General features: G+C 44.4%; 1 protein-coding gene across 7 annotated transcripts in view; it reads left to right on the top strand.

The window, feature by feature from the left end:
* PRRC2B (proline rich coiled-coil 2B) overlaps positions 1-5,280 on the top strand; it is a 187,126-nt gene extending 181,846 nt beyond the window's left edge. For 5 of the 7 annotated variants that reach the window (XM_040324610.1, XM_040324612.1, XM_040324611.1 and 2 more), the window contains one exon: positions 246-5,280. In XM_040324610.1, the coding sequence (XP_040180544.1) occupies positions 246-386 (141 nt within the window). In that variant the 3' untranslated portion in view covers positions 387-5,280. The remainder of the gene's footprint in view (positions 1-245) is intronic. The other 2 variants (XR_005743619.1, XM_040324613.1) reach the window with 1 other exon arrangement.
* The last annotated feature ends 12,324 nt before the right edge of the window (positions 5,281-17,604 follow it).

The raw sequence follows: 17,604 nt of genomic DNA, 5'->3' as shown, positions 1-17,604 counted from the left end.
GACTTCTGCATAAATGCTGTATAGGACATTAGACTAAGCAGGGTCTGCTCGCGCAACAATCCTGCTTCCTCTAATTGAAACTCATAAGTTCTGATTTGAGGCAGTATCGTTTTGAATATAAATGCATCTTGATTGACTGAAATCCACCCCACAAGGACAGGAACACCAAAGCTACCTTTTGCTAAGCCTGACTCTTAAAATTACACATATGATTGCCTGAAGTATTTTCTCTTTTTGAACGACAGGTGAAACAGAGAAGTGACGACCGCAAATGCGGCCTGGCCTCTGGTAAACTTCCTGAGCAGCCTGCAGCCAGCCAGATGAAGCCAGTCCGGACAGGGGCCATCAAGCCTTCTGTGGCGAAAATGGAGGAGAGCGCAGCTTAAGAATGGGTTCCATACATTCACCCTTTGTAAATACCAACTAGTTCTTACGGCCTCGCATCCACACCCGGTTCCTTCTGTTTCTAGCAGATTCTTCCTCATTTGAGAGCCTCCCACATTACCTCCACAATCACATGGACAAATGGACAAGAATTCCCCAGAACAGTTTGGAAACTACCTGTGTCCTCATTCCTTAGATTTACTTCTTGCTGAATGGACTCCTTTGTGCAAGCAGGAGCGTCTTTAAACTTTCACCTTTTTACCGCCAACACAACCCTTCCCCCTCAGTCATGCGTCCATGCAGTTGGAAAATTGTTGCCGTCATATGTCCCTGCTTCTCTTTTCTATCTGACACAGAGCAGCGCATTTGCATCACTTGTTTCTTAAATATGGTTTCATATTTACTCCGTTCCCTTTAACTTTATTTTTTATTTAAAACCGCCATAGCTTACAACAACCTGCAAACTTTTATTTTATTGTACTATAGAATGTTGTGTTTTTTTATTTGTATATTTTTACCCCTCTGTGTACTCAGTTCTGGGTTTTTACAGCTGAAGTCTAGGCAGACATATTCTAGAATGCTGCTGAATGGGAGAAAAGGCTTTGACGATATGGAACTTCGAAACCCAAGTTCTGCATTGTCAACGCTAGATAATGGTGCCGTTTTTAAAAATAAGCTATAGTTGGAGCTACAATTATAAATAAATCTGTCAGAAATGCTAAACACTTGTGGGAGAAACTATGTAGAAGATGCAGCAGGAAATTCCTGGGCTGCATGCTAATTAAGTCATTGTTTTGCAGGTTAAAAAAAAATAAGTAAATTTTTTTATTTTCTGAAGCCTGCAGAGCATTACACCTGCGATCAGCAGATCGTTAGTGCAATCTCAGTCTCCAGCAGACTCTCAGAATAGCTGTCTGCTCATACAGGTAAGCAGATACCTGAGAGCAGGAAGAGTCAATGGACTACTAGATCACCCTGATAGCTCATTGAAACTACAAGCCGTCAGCCAATGGCTGACAGAACTTGTAGGCATTTATTCACAGGAATCTGTGAATAAATGATGTGGCCATGTGGGTAAAGCCCTGCATGACTGCGCACTTCAAATTGTGGCAGCTGGCACAGGGAGAAGAATCCCGTCCGCTGTCACAAGGAGGTGAAGGGGGAAAGTTGCAGGAGCTGAGACATGTTACATGTTCCACCCTAAAAACAGTTGGAATGTGTAAAATGTTCTGAAAGTGATCTTATCCTGTCAATGATCATACTTAACCCTGTGGTGTTGAAAAAGCAGATGCCTACAGATAGAATCGGTTTAATCACTGTACTTAGCTTGCAAGCTATTTGTTTTTCTGAACACGTTAATGCAACTCTTGCTAAAACCATAAGCTAAAATAAAGTGTTCCTTCATAGAAGATCATAGTTGCCTCTCATCCTGCCTGTGCCATTGCTGCAAAGATGAAAATAAATCACCAGCTAAAGAATTAAAGAAAATCTGCACTTCCTGGAGTGTTGTATCCCTGGTCCCCATGGTACTCTGGTTCATTATGGCCCCAGTTTCACTACTGTTTTTAGTGACTGAGGGGCTGGTGGGAAGAACCACAGTGTGTGGGCAAGGGCCAAGAATTGGACAGTGCTGGCAGTTTCTAATATTTTTCAGTGTGCGATTGCTCAGCTGTCGGTGGCACAGACGTTAATGTTGTGTTAAGTTAGTCGGCCTCCAGTGGTCTATATTGGCCACCTGTGCCAAGTTTTTGGGTTCTCTGCCATACAACCTTAATTTATGTTACCTAAAATAGATTTGGTGCGCAATGGTCTTTTTGAAACTTTGTAATCTGCTCTGATTATTTGGTATACCACAAAGGTGATTTTATAGTCCTACCAATTTGGAAAAGAAAATGGCTTTTGGGGGAGAATAGCTGAGCTCAAAAAGTTTTCTATGTAGTCTGCAGACCCACTAGTGATTTCAAAGCCCAATGAAAAGGTTAGGGTATCCCTTGTAGAAAATTCAGGTCTAAGTGCTTAAATGTTCCAGCTCCGGCAGAGGAAGATTTTATTTGTGTCATATCAGGCAGCTGTTTCTTATTTTAAGAAAGTAATGAGCAAAGCAGTAATCATGGTTGCAAAATGAAGTTTAAAATGTTTATCCTAAATACATATAACCTGCAAGCAGCAGTTATTTAGTCTTGTCAATCTAACAGCCTTTTTTTGGATACACAGTGTCTGCTTGGGTCTTAGAATATCTGCTCACCTGCCTTAATGTCCTTAGGAATCCAACTAAACTCCCTCTCCTCCTTGCTTCATACACATTTATGCATATGGTTACATATCCTTTGGTCTGATTTTCATATAATGTATATAACAATCTAAATTCCAGGACGTGTTTTCCTATATGCATCCTAGAATTCCCCACTCACCACCTGCTGTGCACCTTAGTGCTTTTCTTTTAGGTTCTTGCAGTCTAAATACCTTAAAAATGTACTGTTCATGGGACTAGATTAGCACCAGCTCCCATACACTTGGAATCAGTCTATGGGAGAAATTAAACAGCACCTGCACATTAGAAAGCAGCAAAACATGATGCTGTTCTGGGACTACATCTCCCAGGAGGTATAGCTGCTTTCCTGGTTGTGGGGGGGCAGCATGTCATTCCTATTCAGTGGGTGATGTTAGGCAAGTTCCATAGACTTTTAAACTGCAAGTATCGGAGCTCACACATCAAACATGATTACTGCACTCCCTGTAATCCTGAGAACCTGGGGGTGTCACAATCTTGCTGCTGAGGATTGGATGAGCTAAGGTGTCACATGGCCTGGAAGTTAGGTGGTGACTTTTTAAATGCAAGGGGAAGAGAGGAAATATGACAACTAACTGTCTTTTCAAAAATAAGCCATCTGCAGATTATTCCTACATAGCTGCCACCATTCTGAATGTGGCACATTAGAGAAACTGATAGTAAAATTGCAATACTGCCAATCTGTATTGAGGGCTACAGATATTCGTAGATGACTTTTATCATTTACATAGAAACTGCATTTTTTTTTTCTTTCTTCCCCCAGAACTGCACATCATATGTACAACCATTTTTAAATTACTATATGGCCTTTGCATATAAACCATTACGGGTTCAATGCCCATCTGACTGCTCAAGTCATAACAACGGGCATCACGCATGCAACTGAATTAAAATGTGTTCTGATTTTCTTTCCCTTATACCAAACACAGCGCAATACAAGGATCCTAGTCTGGTTTTGTATATATGCAGTGTACAGTGTGTATGTAGTAGAAGGATTATACTATTTCAAAAGCTTTACCTTGCTTCAAGTTAGTCTGTGTTATGTATTTGTATATATTCCCCCAACACGCTGGACTTACTGCTGCACCAGTTTTAAAGAAACCGATCACTTGTACACGTGGCCTCTGAATATAGAGATGTAAAGCTGACAGTCCTACCTACTGAGGCCAAGTACAAATCTGTATTTAGTATCTGTGAACACAGCCTATACTGTATCCCTGGCAAGATTATTGGTCCCTCTGATGGAGAGCCAGATGAAGTATTGAATATTCAAAACATACCAGATCTCCCCCTGCTTTCAATAAATTCACTGAGGAAGCAATCACCATTGGTTTCTACAGGTCGCATGTATCAGTTTGTCTCCAAAATGACTCAACATAGTAACCAGTCAGATGTTCCCTTCTATTTTCTCACTACACAGTGAAAGAATGAAAGGGAGCTTCTAGATGCTAGGGTCAGCATGGCTTTTCCAAATCTCAAAGTGGCCCATTTTGAACTGCCTTCATCCAGAGACTAATTACTGGTCTTTGTGCTTCATGTTCATGGGAGATAAACCTGTATACAAAGGGATCTTTTCCCTAAAATCGTCCCCCTTGCTTTGCGGCAAGTCCCACTCTTAGTGCACCACAGATGGAAATAGGTGTTATCTGGAAAAGCAGTGTAAATATTAGCAGGGAGAGAGACAGATCTGCATTTACGATTAATAGAACCTGTCAGGATGGTGGTTGCCTGTCACAGCAGAGGTTTTCCTCCAGAGCTGGTGGTTGGCAGACTCAGAAAATGTGTGCTTGTTCCAGGGCAGGGTAGGTTTGCTCTGCCTGCGAACTAGCAGTGCTTTGTGGTGGTGGCAGCCTCTAGCATTGGATGGAAACCACACCTGTACCAGAAACCCTCTTTACAGGTGCCCTTTAAAGTTGAACCTCCCCCAAAAAGTAACTATTCTGGCCCTATATTTGAAATGTTCGGAATCTACTGTGTGAGATGGGAGGATGCTAATAGATTGCTAGGGGGGAGCACCAAATTCTTCTCCAAATGTGACTGTAAACTGGAGCAATAATTAGTCTCAGAGATGGCTCTGATGGTCTTGTTCACAAGATGCCTCCTTTGGAAGCAAGTAAAGCTCTGTAAGATCAAGAGGACATGTTGCAGCAACATCCATCTTTCCGCAGCTTAGCGTAAATGGTCAATGGGTTCCTCTATGCCAGGGTCAGCCGAATGTCACACATACCCATTTATGTACAGCAGTGGCTGGTAACTAAAACCAACCTGCAGTAACACGCAGTCTTGTCATGTCCGCTAGAGATATTGAAGGTGGTGAGGTGATAGATAGCAAGTGTTTTATATTTTTTTAAAAAGATATTACGAGAGATCTTTTTAAGTGACCCAGAAAAGAAAAAAAATCCTCCTGGCTTTCACCCAGCTTGGTGTCGGAGTTGAACACCGCTCATTTTCCCCATTACTGGCCCTACATACCTCGTCTTCCCAGTTCAAATTAATTTTCTCCCTTCTTTAAACTATGTGATTGTACTAGCTCTTATCATCTGGAAGAATTCTCATTTAAATAAAAAAATGTAAAAAATCAAAATAAAGCAAAATATGCTTTTCTCAAAAAAAAATTACTTGTGTGTTTTGTTTGCCCAGATAAAAAATAATGTTGTGGTTTTTTTTTTGTAATGTTTAAAGATGTGCATGTCATGCAGAAATGATTTTATGGAGCTTCTGGCTGATGAAACTTATCTAGCAGCTAATTGGATCAGCATGCTGACGAGGACAAGAGGATACCTCAACAGTCAGCTGCTGTTCCTTCACTATCCAATCATAGCATGTGGTGAAGAGACTTCCAAGATGTATCGCTTAATTGTAGCAGAGGAATGTCGGGTCGCCAAAGTGGTTGTGTAAATTTTAAGACTGGCTGAACAGAAATATGATTCCTCTGGCAGGTTAAAATGCTCTTGGATACATGCATTTTTTAACTGCGTGCTTGAAATTCAGCATTTAGGTAGTCTATCGTTTTACATGGCAATAATTCCACTATGGTGGAGGTTTATTACTTGCTGCAGCTATAAACAAGATAGGTGGGTGGATTTAGAGACAGATTTTAAAATTGTAGCAGAGATCTGTTTTTTTTTTTTTTTTTTATTTAACATTCGATTTCTAGTCCCCAATTTAGGTCCCAGCAGAGGTTTTTTTCCTTCACATGGTGCTTACTTTCATTTGATGCATGGCTTGGAACAGTGTGAGAATAATAATCCTAGACGCTTCCTGTATTATGTGACATGTGATGAAGGGAACACCTCCCCTCACTCTGCTCAGGGTATTGCTTGTTAAAGTTCTTTCTGTAGCTCCATGTATTCACAATGAGAACTGTTGCACTGCACCATGTTACATGCTCAGTAGAGGTGCACATCTTTGCTGGCCTCACGATTTGATTACGATTATCATGTCTTGGATTCAATTCTGTGATGCATCACGATTACTGCGCACAGTTTTCATTAAAAAAATTAAGCTGTCAGGATAACTGTTTTTTTTAGCTATGCTTAAAAAAAAAAGAAAAAGACAACACTCCCTGCATGCAGCAAAGTCTAAACACAGCAGATAACTTGGAGGAGCTCCAGGCTCCCCCCCCCCCCCACCCAAAAAAAGAGAAGATGGTCTGAGACTGCAGACATAATACAAGAGATGGTCAGAGACTTCAGATATGATACAGGAGATGATCAGAGACTGCGGACACTATACAGGAGATGGTCAGAAACTTCAGACATGATACAGGAGATGGTCAGAAACTTCAGACATGATACAGGAGATGATCAGAAACTGCAGACATGATACAAGAGATGATCAGAGACTACAGACAATACGACAGGAGACAGTCAGCAGGTAAATATGATATATATATATTTTTTTTAATAGAAAAAATAATACCCTTTAGTATCACTAACAAATCAATTGAGTCTTTTGGCAGCAACTTGGATAGTAAACGGGTCAACATCAGTGCAAAAAAAAGACATTCCAATCAGCAAGAAATATACTGCTTAATAAAGAAAAACAAAGTTTATTTGATAAAAAAAAACATTAAGGGACTAAACTAGATGACCAGTACATGTTTGGATGTAATAGGAATGATTAAAAACAGCCTACGGTAACAGGAGTTTTTTTTTGCATGTCACTTTTTCCAGTTGGTGTTCAGCTGCACTGGGTTCGGTTTACATCAATTCAATTGTCTATTCATCTATCATTGCATGATCTGCAGTTTAGCACTGGTGAAACTTTTTAATTTCATCCCCCAATGTGTTGGGCACCCAGTACATACTGGATAGGTGAAGCAGAGGTGGGGTATGTGCCACTTCTATACACTCACCCGCACATATAGCAAGCATGATAGGCTGATCTCTTACCTCAGCAGCACTCCTTCCATTCTCCTCGCAGCTCATTTCCTGAAGCCGACTCTATGCCTCATCCCACAAATGTGATAACAGCTACAGTGATCTGTCTCTCAGCTCTGTGCGGCTCTGCGCCCCCCCATCGGTGAGATGACAGGTGTCACTGTCCACAGGTACAAATCCCGAGGAGGCTATCATCCATTGACGAGGAGCGGAGCCAGGCTCAGCCAGCTGATCGGTAGTTTGTCATCACCAGCAAAGACCCTGCTGTGATGCATCGATGCGCTGATTATTTTCAACACAACTAATGATCAGGGTAGGTATCTAATGTAAGCATTTCCTTCTACATGGCACCTTCACTAATGAAGGAATTTAGCCGTCTGATGAAAAGGGAACTGGAAGATGTTTAGGAAAGTAGGGATGATGAACAGTATTTAATGCTTGCGTTACTGCAGTAAGTATCTTTCTGGTCTATTGAGGGACACAGGGTTATTCACCTTCTGATTGGACACTTGCAAACTGTAGTCCAGCCCAAGATAATCCCTCCTACTAATGGATCATCTAATCTTGATCCACTGCCTGAAACCTTCATCAGCACCAGCTGGTAGATTTCAAGAGTATCCAGACTTTGCTCACTTTGGGTCTAGTTGCTCTCCACTACGTGATATAACGTGTTCTCAAAGACGAAAAGCAGGCAGTCCTGCTGCAATGTGTGACCCCAGTTTATTGTCTCATAATGGGTCTCAGTGCATTTAGCCCTTATCCCCAGAAGACACCTGTAACTAGAACCTGGGTCTCCTGTTTTTATATTCTCTACCATCAGACGCTTCTATGAGTGAGGCTACTTGTGCCAAATTGTTAGGGTAATCTTCTTAGAGGTTCTAAGTGTGCTCCTGGTAGTCTAGTTCTGACCTGTTTATGCCCCCAACTCAAACCATGCCCGAGGCCGCTGGTTACCCTGATTCCAAGTCCTCTCATTCTACCCCTAGAGAGTTTTGTGCCACCTGCAGAAGACTTGGATTTACAAAGGGATTGATTCTGTACCCTGCATCTAGAGAATCCTCATATTTCATGCCTAGAGTCTCCTAGCATACCACCTGTAGAGGATAGTATTTATCCTGAACCATGACTTTTTGTCATGCTTTTTATTTTCAAAGAAAGTGCGTTTAACAGTCAAAACGGACATCTAGGACTTGTTTCATTCTTCTACAGCTGCCCTGCAGCCCCTTGATGAATTTCCTTTTGTTTCTTTCCTGTTCCAAATCAGGAGAGTGCTCCTAGTAAGGAGTCTGAGATGCCCAACCATAATTCCCTGGCAGAGAATGAGGCATGGGTTCAAAACAGGTTTGCAGATTCCTAAAATCATGTGTTTGCAGGACTAGGTCAGCAGGTGTGAAGTGTTCTCTTGCTATCCTCAGGTACACTTTAAATGTTGGGCGGAAGAATCTCTGTTCATCCTTTGGGTAGAGCGCTTTATGCACAATCTTTAAGGGTTCCACTCACCTGCTATACCTTTCCTTTTAGAATTGTTTCAGGACTGGTTTCCCTGAAACTCCTCCAGGCTTGGTAAGTTATTTTGCCTATCTATCCAATGTGGTGCATGTTGTGAGGGCACTCACAACTTGGCGGTCTTATTACTAAAATTCGTTGCCTAGCTGCACTGCCCTTTCCTCATACTTTGCTTCTAAGATTAAGACTATAAGACCTAGGCCTTCTCTCCTTTTGTTAACAGCTGGTATTTTTCATTAATTTATGTTGTCCAAGCTTCCCTCAGGGATTTGTTTTATTTGTTCTATTGGGCCAGTACCCTATCGTTTTTTTTCCTAGGTCTTTTACGTTTGCGGTGTCGTCCTGAAGAGCAATCCATCCTCAGCCAGGCTTTTAAAGTATCACTGTCCAAAAGTAGCACTTTTCAGGTCTAAAGCGATTGGCATTGCCACAGCGTATGCCTTTTGGAATTCCCTTTTTCCCTAGTTCGTCTTTCAGGACAGCCACCTTAGAGAGATCCCGGCTCCTCCCCTCTCAGGAAACACCGCCTTCATAGAAGTATTTAAGCCTCATCCTCCCACCAGCCCTTCAGTTATGGTGTTTCCTCTGGTGGGGAGACACCGCTGGGGAACCAGGGCCGATGGCCGGGGAGGATAAGGCAGTTCTGTTAGAGAGTTGGCCAGAGGAGCCAAGGATCTCTCTTTTTTTGTTTTTTGTATTTGGCGCCAGGTCGGCAAGGGAGCCAGTTACCTGATGCGGCGCTGAGCAACTCAGCGTCTCCTTGGGGAAGGACGTAAGCTGGGAGGTCTGTACTTCTGTCCAGGGGGGCGTTGTGGGGAGCGTCTAATGCTGCGTACAGACGGTCGTTTTATGTGATGAAAAAATACGTTTTTCAAACTTCATTTTCAAAAACGATGTAGCATACACACCATCGTTTTTTCCAAAAGCTCTAGCAAAGCGCGGTTACGTTCAGCACGTACGACGGCACTCTGTTCCATTCAAACTCGCGTCTAAAAACATTGTCTTAAACGTCGTTTTAGCCTACACACGGTCATTTTTTATGACACAAAAAACGTTTTGAAAAACGACAAAAATTTGAAGCATGCTTCAATTTTTTTTTTGTCGTTTTTCACAAGACAAACAACGTTTTCCCCACACACGGTCATTTTAATTGACGTTTTTAAAAACTTCGTTTTTCCTTATCACATAAAGTGATGGTGTGTACGCAGCATTAGTCCCCCCTGTCTTACAGCAGCATGGAGCTCGGTGGCTGGCTGGATGACGGGTGATGTCAGTTCCGGCGGGGGGGTGGACTCTTTCACACGAGGCGCGTCTTCCGGTTCCGGACGCGGCCTAGAAGACAGACCAGGCACTCGGCTGGTGCGGCCTTTCCTGTAAGCTGGTGTGACAGCATTTTTGGAAGCCGGAGACCACAATTCCTCAAACCGGGAAATGTCGGAGGCGGAGGCTTCTAAGGCAGCTCCTGCAGATGATCGCACCAGCCAAACTAAGGTGAGTGGAACCCTGGGGAGGTGTTCCCTCGCCTAAATTCCCGTTAGCTCCACGGGTGTGTTCCCTTCCTGGTGGTCGTGGGGAGAGTGGGACCCTGGTGGTGGTTGGTCCTGGGGTATGGCACTGGTGATCCCTGTTGGTACTGCTGTGGGCCTTGGCCTAATGCTGTTCTTTCTGTTTCAGAAATACACAAGTAAATCGCTCCATGGCTCTAAAACGAAGTGCCCTGTGTGAAGAACCACAATGGGGGAGTCTTGGACCAAAGCCCTCTGTAGGGGATGTATTGAAGGGCTAGTAAGAGAGCAGGCAGCAGAACAGGGGGTAGATCTGGCGGCATCAGTTAAAGAGCTTTCAAGCACTTTTCAGGCAATGTTTTCCAATTTTCAGTTGCCCCAGCCCCAGAGCAAACCCTCCTCCAGCACAGCAGAGGGTTTCACCTGACCTAGCGGAGATTCTCACTAGTAGTGCTGAGAAACCGGAGGGATCTGGAGAGGAAATTGAGGAAGATGCAGGCAGCGATTCTTCGGGTTCTCGGGGAGAATCAGACGTGGAGAGGGTGGACGGGGAGTCCACAAAAACCTCTCGGTACAAGCTCTCCTTGGAAGAGGTGGAGGATCTATTAGGAGCCGTCCACACCACTCTGGGGATTCAAGAGGAAAATAAACCGCTGTCCCTGCATGACCAAATGTACAAGGGCTTGGGGGAACAGAAGAGAAAGGTGTTCCCGGTCCATGATGTTCTGGTCAATGCCATCAAGAAAGAATGGCAGGATCCGGAAAGGAAACCTTTCTTCTCAAAAGCATTGAAAATAAGATTTCCTTTTGCAGAGGAAGAAACCCTGGTCTGGAATAAGTCCCCCAAACTGGACGCGGCTTTTCCCCAGGTTTCTAGACATACGGACTTGCCTTTTGAGGATATGGGGGTACTCTCTGACCCCATGGATAGGAGGATGGATTCTCTTTTAAAGAAATCTTGGGACTCCTCGCAGGGTAACCTTAAACCTGCTATGGCAGCCACTGTAGTGGCCTGCAATTTGGAGAATTGGCTTACTCAAATAAAAGCGCATATTGAGGCAGGTACAGCTAAGGAGACTATCCTCTCCTCTTTTCCCATGCTACTCAAGGGGGTGGCCTACCTGGCGGATGCATCAGCGGAATCTATGTCCGCACGATCCGCAGCCCTGTGCAACTCGGCAAGAAGAGCCCTGTGGCTTAAAACATGGCAGGGGTACAATACGTCCAAGGTAAAGCTCTGTGGTATTCCTCCCACAGGAGACTTATTGTTTGGACCTGGTTTGGAGGCCGTATTAGATCGGCAGGCCGACAAGAAAAAGGCATTTCCCATTAAAAAGAACTTTGGGGGATGACCAAAAAAGAAGTTCCAATTTCAAAGGAAATCGGAAGCCCCTAAAAAAGAGGGTTTGGGGACAGAAGGGAAAAAGGCGAGGGGAGGCGATTTTTCGCCCTCCTGAACAGCCCAAAAAGACCCAGTGACAGGATAACAGTGGGAGGAAGGTTGGGGGCCTTCCTCCCACAGTGGTAGATCACCTCCAATCAGTTCATCTTGGGGGTTATCAGAAGGGCATACAAGTTGGAGTTTTCAAATCCCCCCCCCACTCAGACTCTTGGTCACCAACTTGCCAAGATGCGTGGAAAAATCTTCAGCTCTACTTTCCTCCCTGCAGGAGTTGGAGGAACAGGAGGTGATCATCCAGGTCCCAACCACGGAGATAGGCAAAGGCTTTTATTTTCAAATTTTTGTGGTTCGCAAACCCTCTGGAAAATTCAGACTCATTCTAAATCTGAAGCCTCTGAATGTCTCCATCGCTTACAGGAGGTTCCGAATGGACTCGATCTATTCGGTGAAAGCTCTTCTTCCATCAAACTGCTTCATGGCATCGATCGATCTAAAGGATGCGTACTTACACATCCCCATAGCAGAGGACCATCAGAAATTCCTAAGACTAGCAGTAAGGACTGGGGAAGAGGTACTACATCTGCAGTTCAGAGCTCTCCCCTTTGGCCTATCATCTTCCCCCCGCATCTTCACCAAGCTGATGGTGGACGTCTTGGCTTTCCTGCGGCTCAGAGGGATCTCGATAGTCGCATACCTGGACGACCTTCTCCTGTTTGCACCTTCTCCAGAGCAGTTGATCCGAGATCTTCAGATAGCAAGAGACATCCTGGAAAACTTAGGATGGCTCCTAAACCTGGAGAAGTCCAACCTAGTTCCGTCCCAAAAGGTCTCCTTCCTAGGGTATGTGTTAGATTCAACAGAACAAAGGGTCTTTCTTCCACCAGAGAAGGTCCTGAAGGTGGACAAAGCCATGTTTCTGCAGGGCAGCGGCCAGGTTTCAGTAAGAAAGGCTATGTCAGCCTTGGGCTTACTGACTTCCACGCTCCCAGCAGTCCAGTGGGCGGGCCTACATTTTTGCCCTCTTCAGCTTTTCATTCTGAAGGTCTGGGACCACAGGCAGGAGTCATTGGATTCCCTGATCTCGGTCCCAGATCAGGTCAAATGATCTCTCTGGTGGTGGAGAAAAGGAGCAAATTTGTCTCAGGGTCTGGAATGGATTCTACCCGTTTCCATAACGGTCATGACCGATGCCAGCGGCACAGGTTGGGGAGCGCACTTAGGTCCCCGGTGGGTACAGGGCACCTGGGAGTCAAAAGACGCAGAGAGATCCTCCAACTGGAGAGAGCTGAGCGCAGTAGCCTTGGCGCTCCGGTCCTTTCAGGAAGAACTTCTGGGGCAACATGTGCGAGTCCGATCGGACAACTCCCCAGCAGTGGCCTACATCAACAGGCAGGGGGGCACAAAAAGTGTCTCTCTATGGCTGCTGGTGGAAGCCATCCTCAGATGGGCCGAGCTCAATGTTCTATCCCTATCAGCAGTCCATCTGAAGAGGGAACAGAATCGGGTAGCGGACTTCCTCAGCAGGACAACATTGAGGAAAGGCGACTGGGTCTTGAACCAGGAGGTCTTCAGTATGATAGTCCGGAGGTGGGGGTGCCATGTGTGGACCGCTTTGCTTCAAGGCAAAATGCCAAAACAGATCTCCTCTTTTCCCTGAACAGATGGGACGGGGCATTGGGAATACATGCACTGGCTCAGACATGGGCATTTTCCAGGTTCTATGCTTTCCCCCCTCCAGTGATGATTCCTGCATTGTAGAGGAAGTTTCAGGAGGAAAATACAATCCTCATTTTAATTGCCCCACACTGGCCCAGGAGACCATGGTTCTCAGTCCTAAAAAACCTGGCCGTGGAACCCCCCTGGATTCTACCGGCTCAGGACAACCTTCTTACTCAGGGTCCAATCTGCTGTCCTCACGTGGACAGGTGGAATCTTGCAGCTTGGCTTCTGAGGAGGAATTGCTGAGGGGCAAGGGTTTCTCAGATCGCCTGGTTGCGAACCCTCCTAAGCTGCAGGAAGAAGGAAACGCAGTCCATCTATCTTAAGGTTTGGAGACAATTCAATAGTTGGTGCTCAGAAAGCTTGTTTAAAAGTACGCAGTTCTGTAGCAGTGCTAGAATTTCTGCAGTCTGGGGCTGACAGGGGGTTGGCTCTTAGCACTTTGAAGGGGCAGGTATCAGCTTTGAGCGTTTTTCTAGAGAAACATCTAGCGATAGATCCTTGGATTGTAAGGTTTTTCAAAGCCTTAAGCAGGCAGAGGCCAGTTGGAATCGCCTCATTCCCGGTATGGGATCTTTCTTTAGTTTTACAGGCCCTTACAGGGGAACCTTTTGAACCGTTGGTGTCCTGCACCTTAAAGCTAATCACCCTCAAAACTGCGTTTTTGGTGGCAATTACTACTGCAAGACAAGTGAACTTGAAGTCCTCTCTATTAGGGCCACCTTTTTTCAGGTCTTCCCGGATCGTGTGATTTTTAAAACAGATCCGGCCTTTTTGCCAAAGGTGGCCTTGAGGTTTCATAGAGGTCAGGAAATTATTTTACCTTCCTTTTGTTCAAACCCGGTGAGGGAACAGGAACGTATTTTTCATAATTTGGACGTTATGAGGTGCGTCCTTCAGTATTTAGAAAGCACTAGACAGTTTAGAAAGTCTGACTCCCTTTTTGTTTTGTTTTCAGGGGCTAGGAAGGGGTCCAAAGCCTCCAGGCGTACTATAGCCAGGTGGTTAAGGTCAGCTATTGTTCAGGCTTATGTGATAGGGGGGTTGGAACCCCCAGATGGGATCAGGGCACATCCTACCAGAGCGGTAGCGACTTCGCAAGCAGAATGGGCTGGTGCTTCTCCAGAGCAGATTTGCAGGGCTGCAACGTGGTCCAGCTTCAGCACGTTTGTGAAACACTACAGACTGGACTTGCTGTCAGCAAAAGACCAAGCCTTTGGTCGTAAGGTTTTGCAGGCAGTAGTCCCTCCCTAAGGTAAGGTGCTCGCTTATCCTCTCTAAGGTGGCGGTCCTGAAAGACGAACTAGGGAAAAACTGAGTTACTTACCGGTAATGTCCTTTTCCAGGAGTCTTTCAGGACAGCACTGGTACCCACCCAGGTATTGGATGTCTGAGGACTCATCACATAAGACCGTCGAGGTAAGATTAAAAGTTTTTGTATGACGTGTTCTTGTGTCTCCCCAGTTGGCCAGAGGTGCTCGTGAAGGGCTGGTGGGAGGATGAGGCTTAAATACTTCTATTAAGGCTGTGTTTCCTGAGAGGGGAGGAGCCGGGATCTCTAAGGTGGCTGTCCTGAAAAACTCCTGGAAAAGGACGTTACCGGTAAGTAACTCAGTTTTTCCTGCCATTTTCCACTGCAGAAGGGGTAATGCTCTGGAACTAAAGGGTCAGCATCCACTGGGTGGAGTGTAGCAAGCATGATTCATGCTCTTTCCCACCATACAGCATTAAGGAAGCATTTTCCCAGCTGCTGCTCCAACTTGGAAAAGTCACTTGGTGCCACAATTTTCGATGTGTTCCTGCTTTGGTCAACACCTGCCATCTTGTCCTTTTCTGTTACCAGCTATTCCATGAGAGTCTGCTTCATACAGTTGTGCTCAACTGTTTGTATACCCTTGGAAAATTGGTAATATACAGTATGTTACATTTTTAAAGAAAGCATGAGTGAGCAGGCAACACATTTCTTGTATTTCTTATAGGATTCATATTCAACTGTAGGGCATAACAGGCCGAATCATAAAACAAAACATTACAATGGCTAAACAAATGAAATTACCCCTGTTCAATAGTCTGCACACCCTTAGTTCATAATACTGTGTATTCCTTCTTTAGCATCAATGACAGTGTACAGTGATTTGGAATAGTTGTCTATGAGGCTCCAAATTCTTGCAGGTGGTTTTTATACATTTATACAAATTCTTTGGTCATTTTGCATGAACTGCACGTTTGCGATTTCCTCAGAGTGGCTTGATGATATTAACTTCTTGGAGCCCGGGCCATTGTCAAATGATAGCCACAAGGTGGCTCTACAGGTCCGGGAGGACGTCTCTTGATGTCCTCGGATCCTCCGGCCACTGAGGGGCGGGCACGTGCATGCCCGGCGCGCCACTGAGGTGCCGATTCACGTGCCTGGCAGCCGCAATGTCCGCTGGGTACCCGCGATCGGCCGTTACACAGCCAAGGACGTGGATCTCTGTGTGTAAACACAGAGGTCCACGTCCTGTGTCCTGTCAGGGAGAGGAGACCGATGCTTTGTCCCTTGTACATAAAGACACAGATTGGTCACTTCCCCCAGTCAGTCCCCTCCCCCCACAGTAGGAATCACTCCTAGGCAACACATTTAACCTTTTCCTTGCCCCCCTAGTGTTAACCCTCTTCCATGCCAGTCACATTTATGCAGTAATCAGTGCATATTTATAGCACCATTCGCTGTATAAATGTGAATGGTCCCAAAAATGTGTCAAGTGTCCAATGTGTCCGCCATATTATCGCAGTCCTGACAAAAATCACAGATAACCGCCATTACTAGTATAAAAAAAAATTCATAATTCTATACCCTATTTTGTAGACGCTATAACTTTTGCGCAAACCAATCACTATACGCTTATTGCGTTTTTTTTTTTTGTTTTTTTTTACCAAAAATATGTTGAATACGTATCGGCCTAAACTGAGAAAATATTTTTTTTTTTATTATAGCAAAAAGTTAAAAATATTGTTTTTTTTTTCAAAATTGGCGCTTATTTTTTGTTTATAGCGCAAAAAATAAAAACCACAGAGGTGATCAAATACCACCAAAATAAACCTCTATTTGTGGGGAGAAAAGGACGTCAATTTTGTTTGGGAGCCACGTCACACGACCAAGCAATTTTCATTCAAAGCGTAACAGTGCCGAAAGCTGAAATTTCGCCTGGGCAGGAAGGGGGGTATATGTGCCCAGTAAGCAAGTGGTTAATATTAGGAGATTTTGGCCACTCCAGAACCTTGGCCTTGTACTTGGGGTCATTGTCTTGCAGGAAAGCCCAAGAGTGTCCCATGCCCCGCTTTCATGCAGAAGAATGCAAATTGTCTTCCAGTATTTTCTGATAACATGCTACATTCATCTTGCTATGAATTTTCACAAGATTTCCCCTGCCTTTAGAGCTCGCAAACCTACAAGTAGTGAGCCACCACCGTGCTTTACAGTGGTTATGGTATTCTTGTCACTATAGACCTTGTTGACCCCCTCTCCAAACATAGCAGTTATGGTTGTGACCATAAAGTTTTAAATTGGTCTTGTCACTCCAGATTGCAGTGTGCCAGAACCTGTGAGGAGTGTTGGGCATATTGTAACGGGGCTTTTTTTATGGCATTGGCACAGTAAAGTCTTATTCTGGCAACTTGACTTTATAGCTAATTTTTGTTCAAGTATCGTCATATTGTGCTGCTTGAAACACAATCCATCTTTTTCCAAAGCAGCTTTTGGATTTTTCTTTGTATCCCTAACAATTCTGGCTGCAATCTTTGTTGGTCTACCAGACCCTGGCTTGGTATAAAGAGATCCTCAAATTTTCCACTTCTTAATAAGTGATTGAACAATACTAACTGGCATATTCAAGGCTTTGGATATCTTTTTCTATCCCTTTTCATCTTTATAAAGTTTCATTACCTTATTACACAGTTCTTTTCTGCTCCCCACAGCCCAGTATCTAGCCTGCTCAGTGCATCCACGTGAGAGTAAACAAACGTACGGTATTCACTATTTATATGTAGATACTAATTGCACATTAAAAAGCCAAAGATGCAGGAAATTAACCTTTAACCACTTAAGACCCTTACCATTATGCAGGTCAAGGACCTGGCCCCTTTTTGCGATTCGGCACTGCCTCGCTTTAACTGACAATTGAGCGGTCGTGCGACGTGGCTCCCAAACAAAATTGGCATCCTTTTTTTTACCCACAAATAGAGCTTTCTTTTGGTGGTATTTGATCACCTCTTCGGCTTTTACTTTTTGCGCTATAAACAAAAATAGAGCAACAATTTAACCACTTAAACCCCGGACCTTTAGGCAGCTAAATTAAAAAATGGGGGGGGGGACTAATGCACAAAACCAACCTCAACAAGGGCACAACAAAGCTAAAATAAGAAAATCAAACTAAT

Source organism: Rana temporaria, chromosome 9 (genome assembly GCF_905171775.1).
Source record: "Rana temporaria chromosome 9, aRanTem1.1, whole genome shotgun sequence".
Classification (NCBI taxonomy): Eukaryota; Metazoa; Chordata; class Amphibia; order Anura; family Ranidae; genus Rana; species Rana temporaria.
Note: the sequence above shows the minus strand (reverse complement) of the source record. Positions and strands in the feature narration are given on the sequence as shown.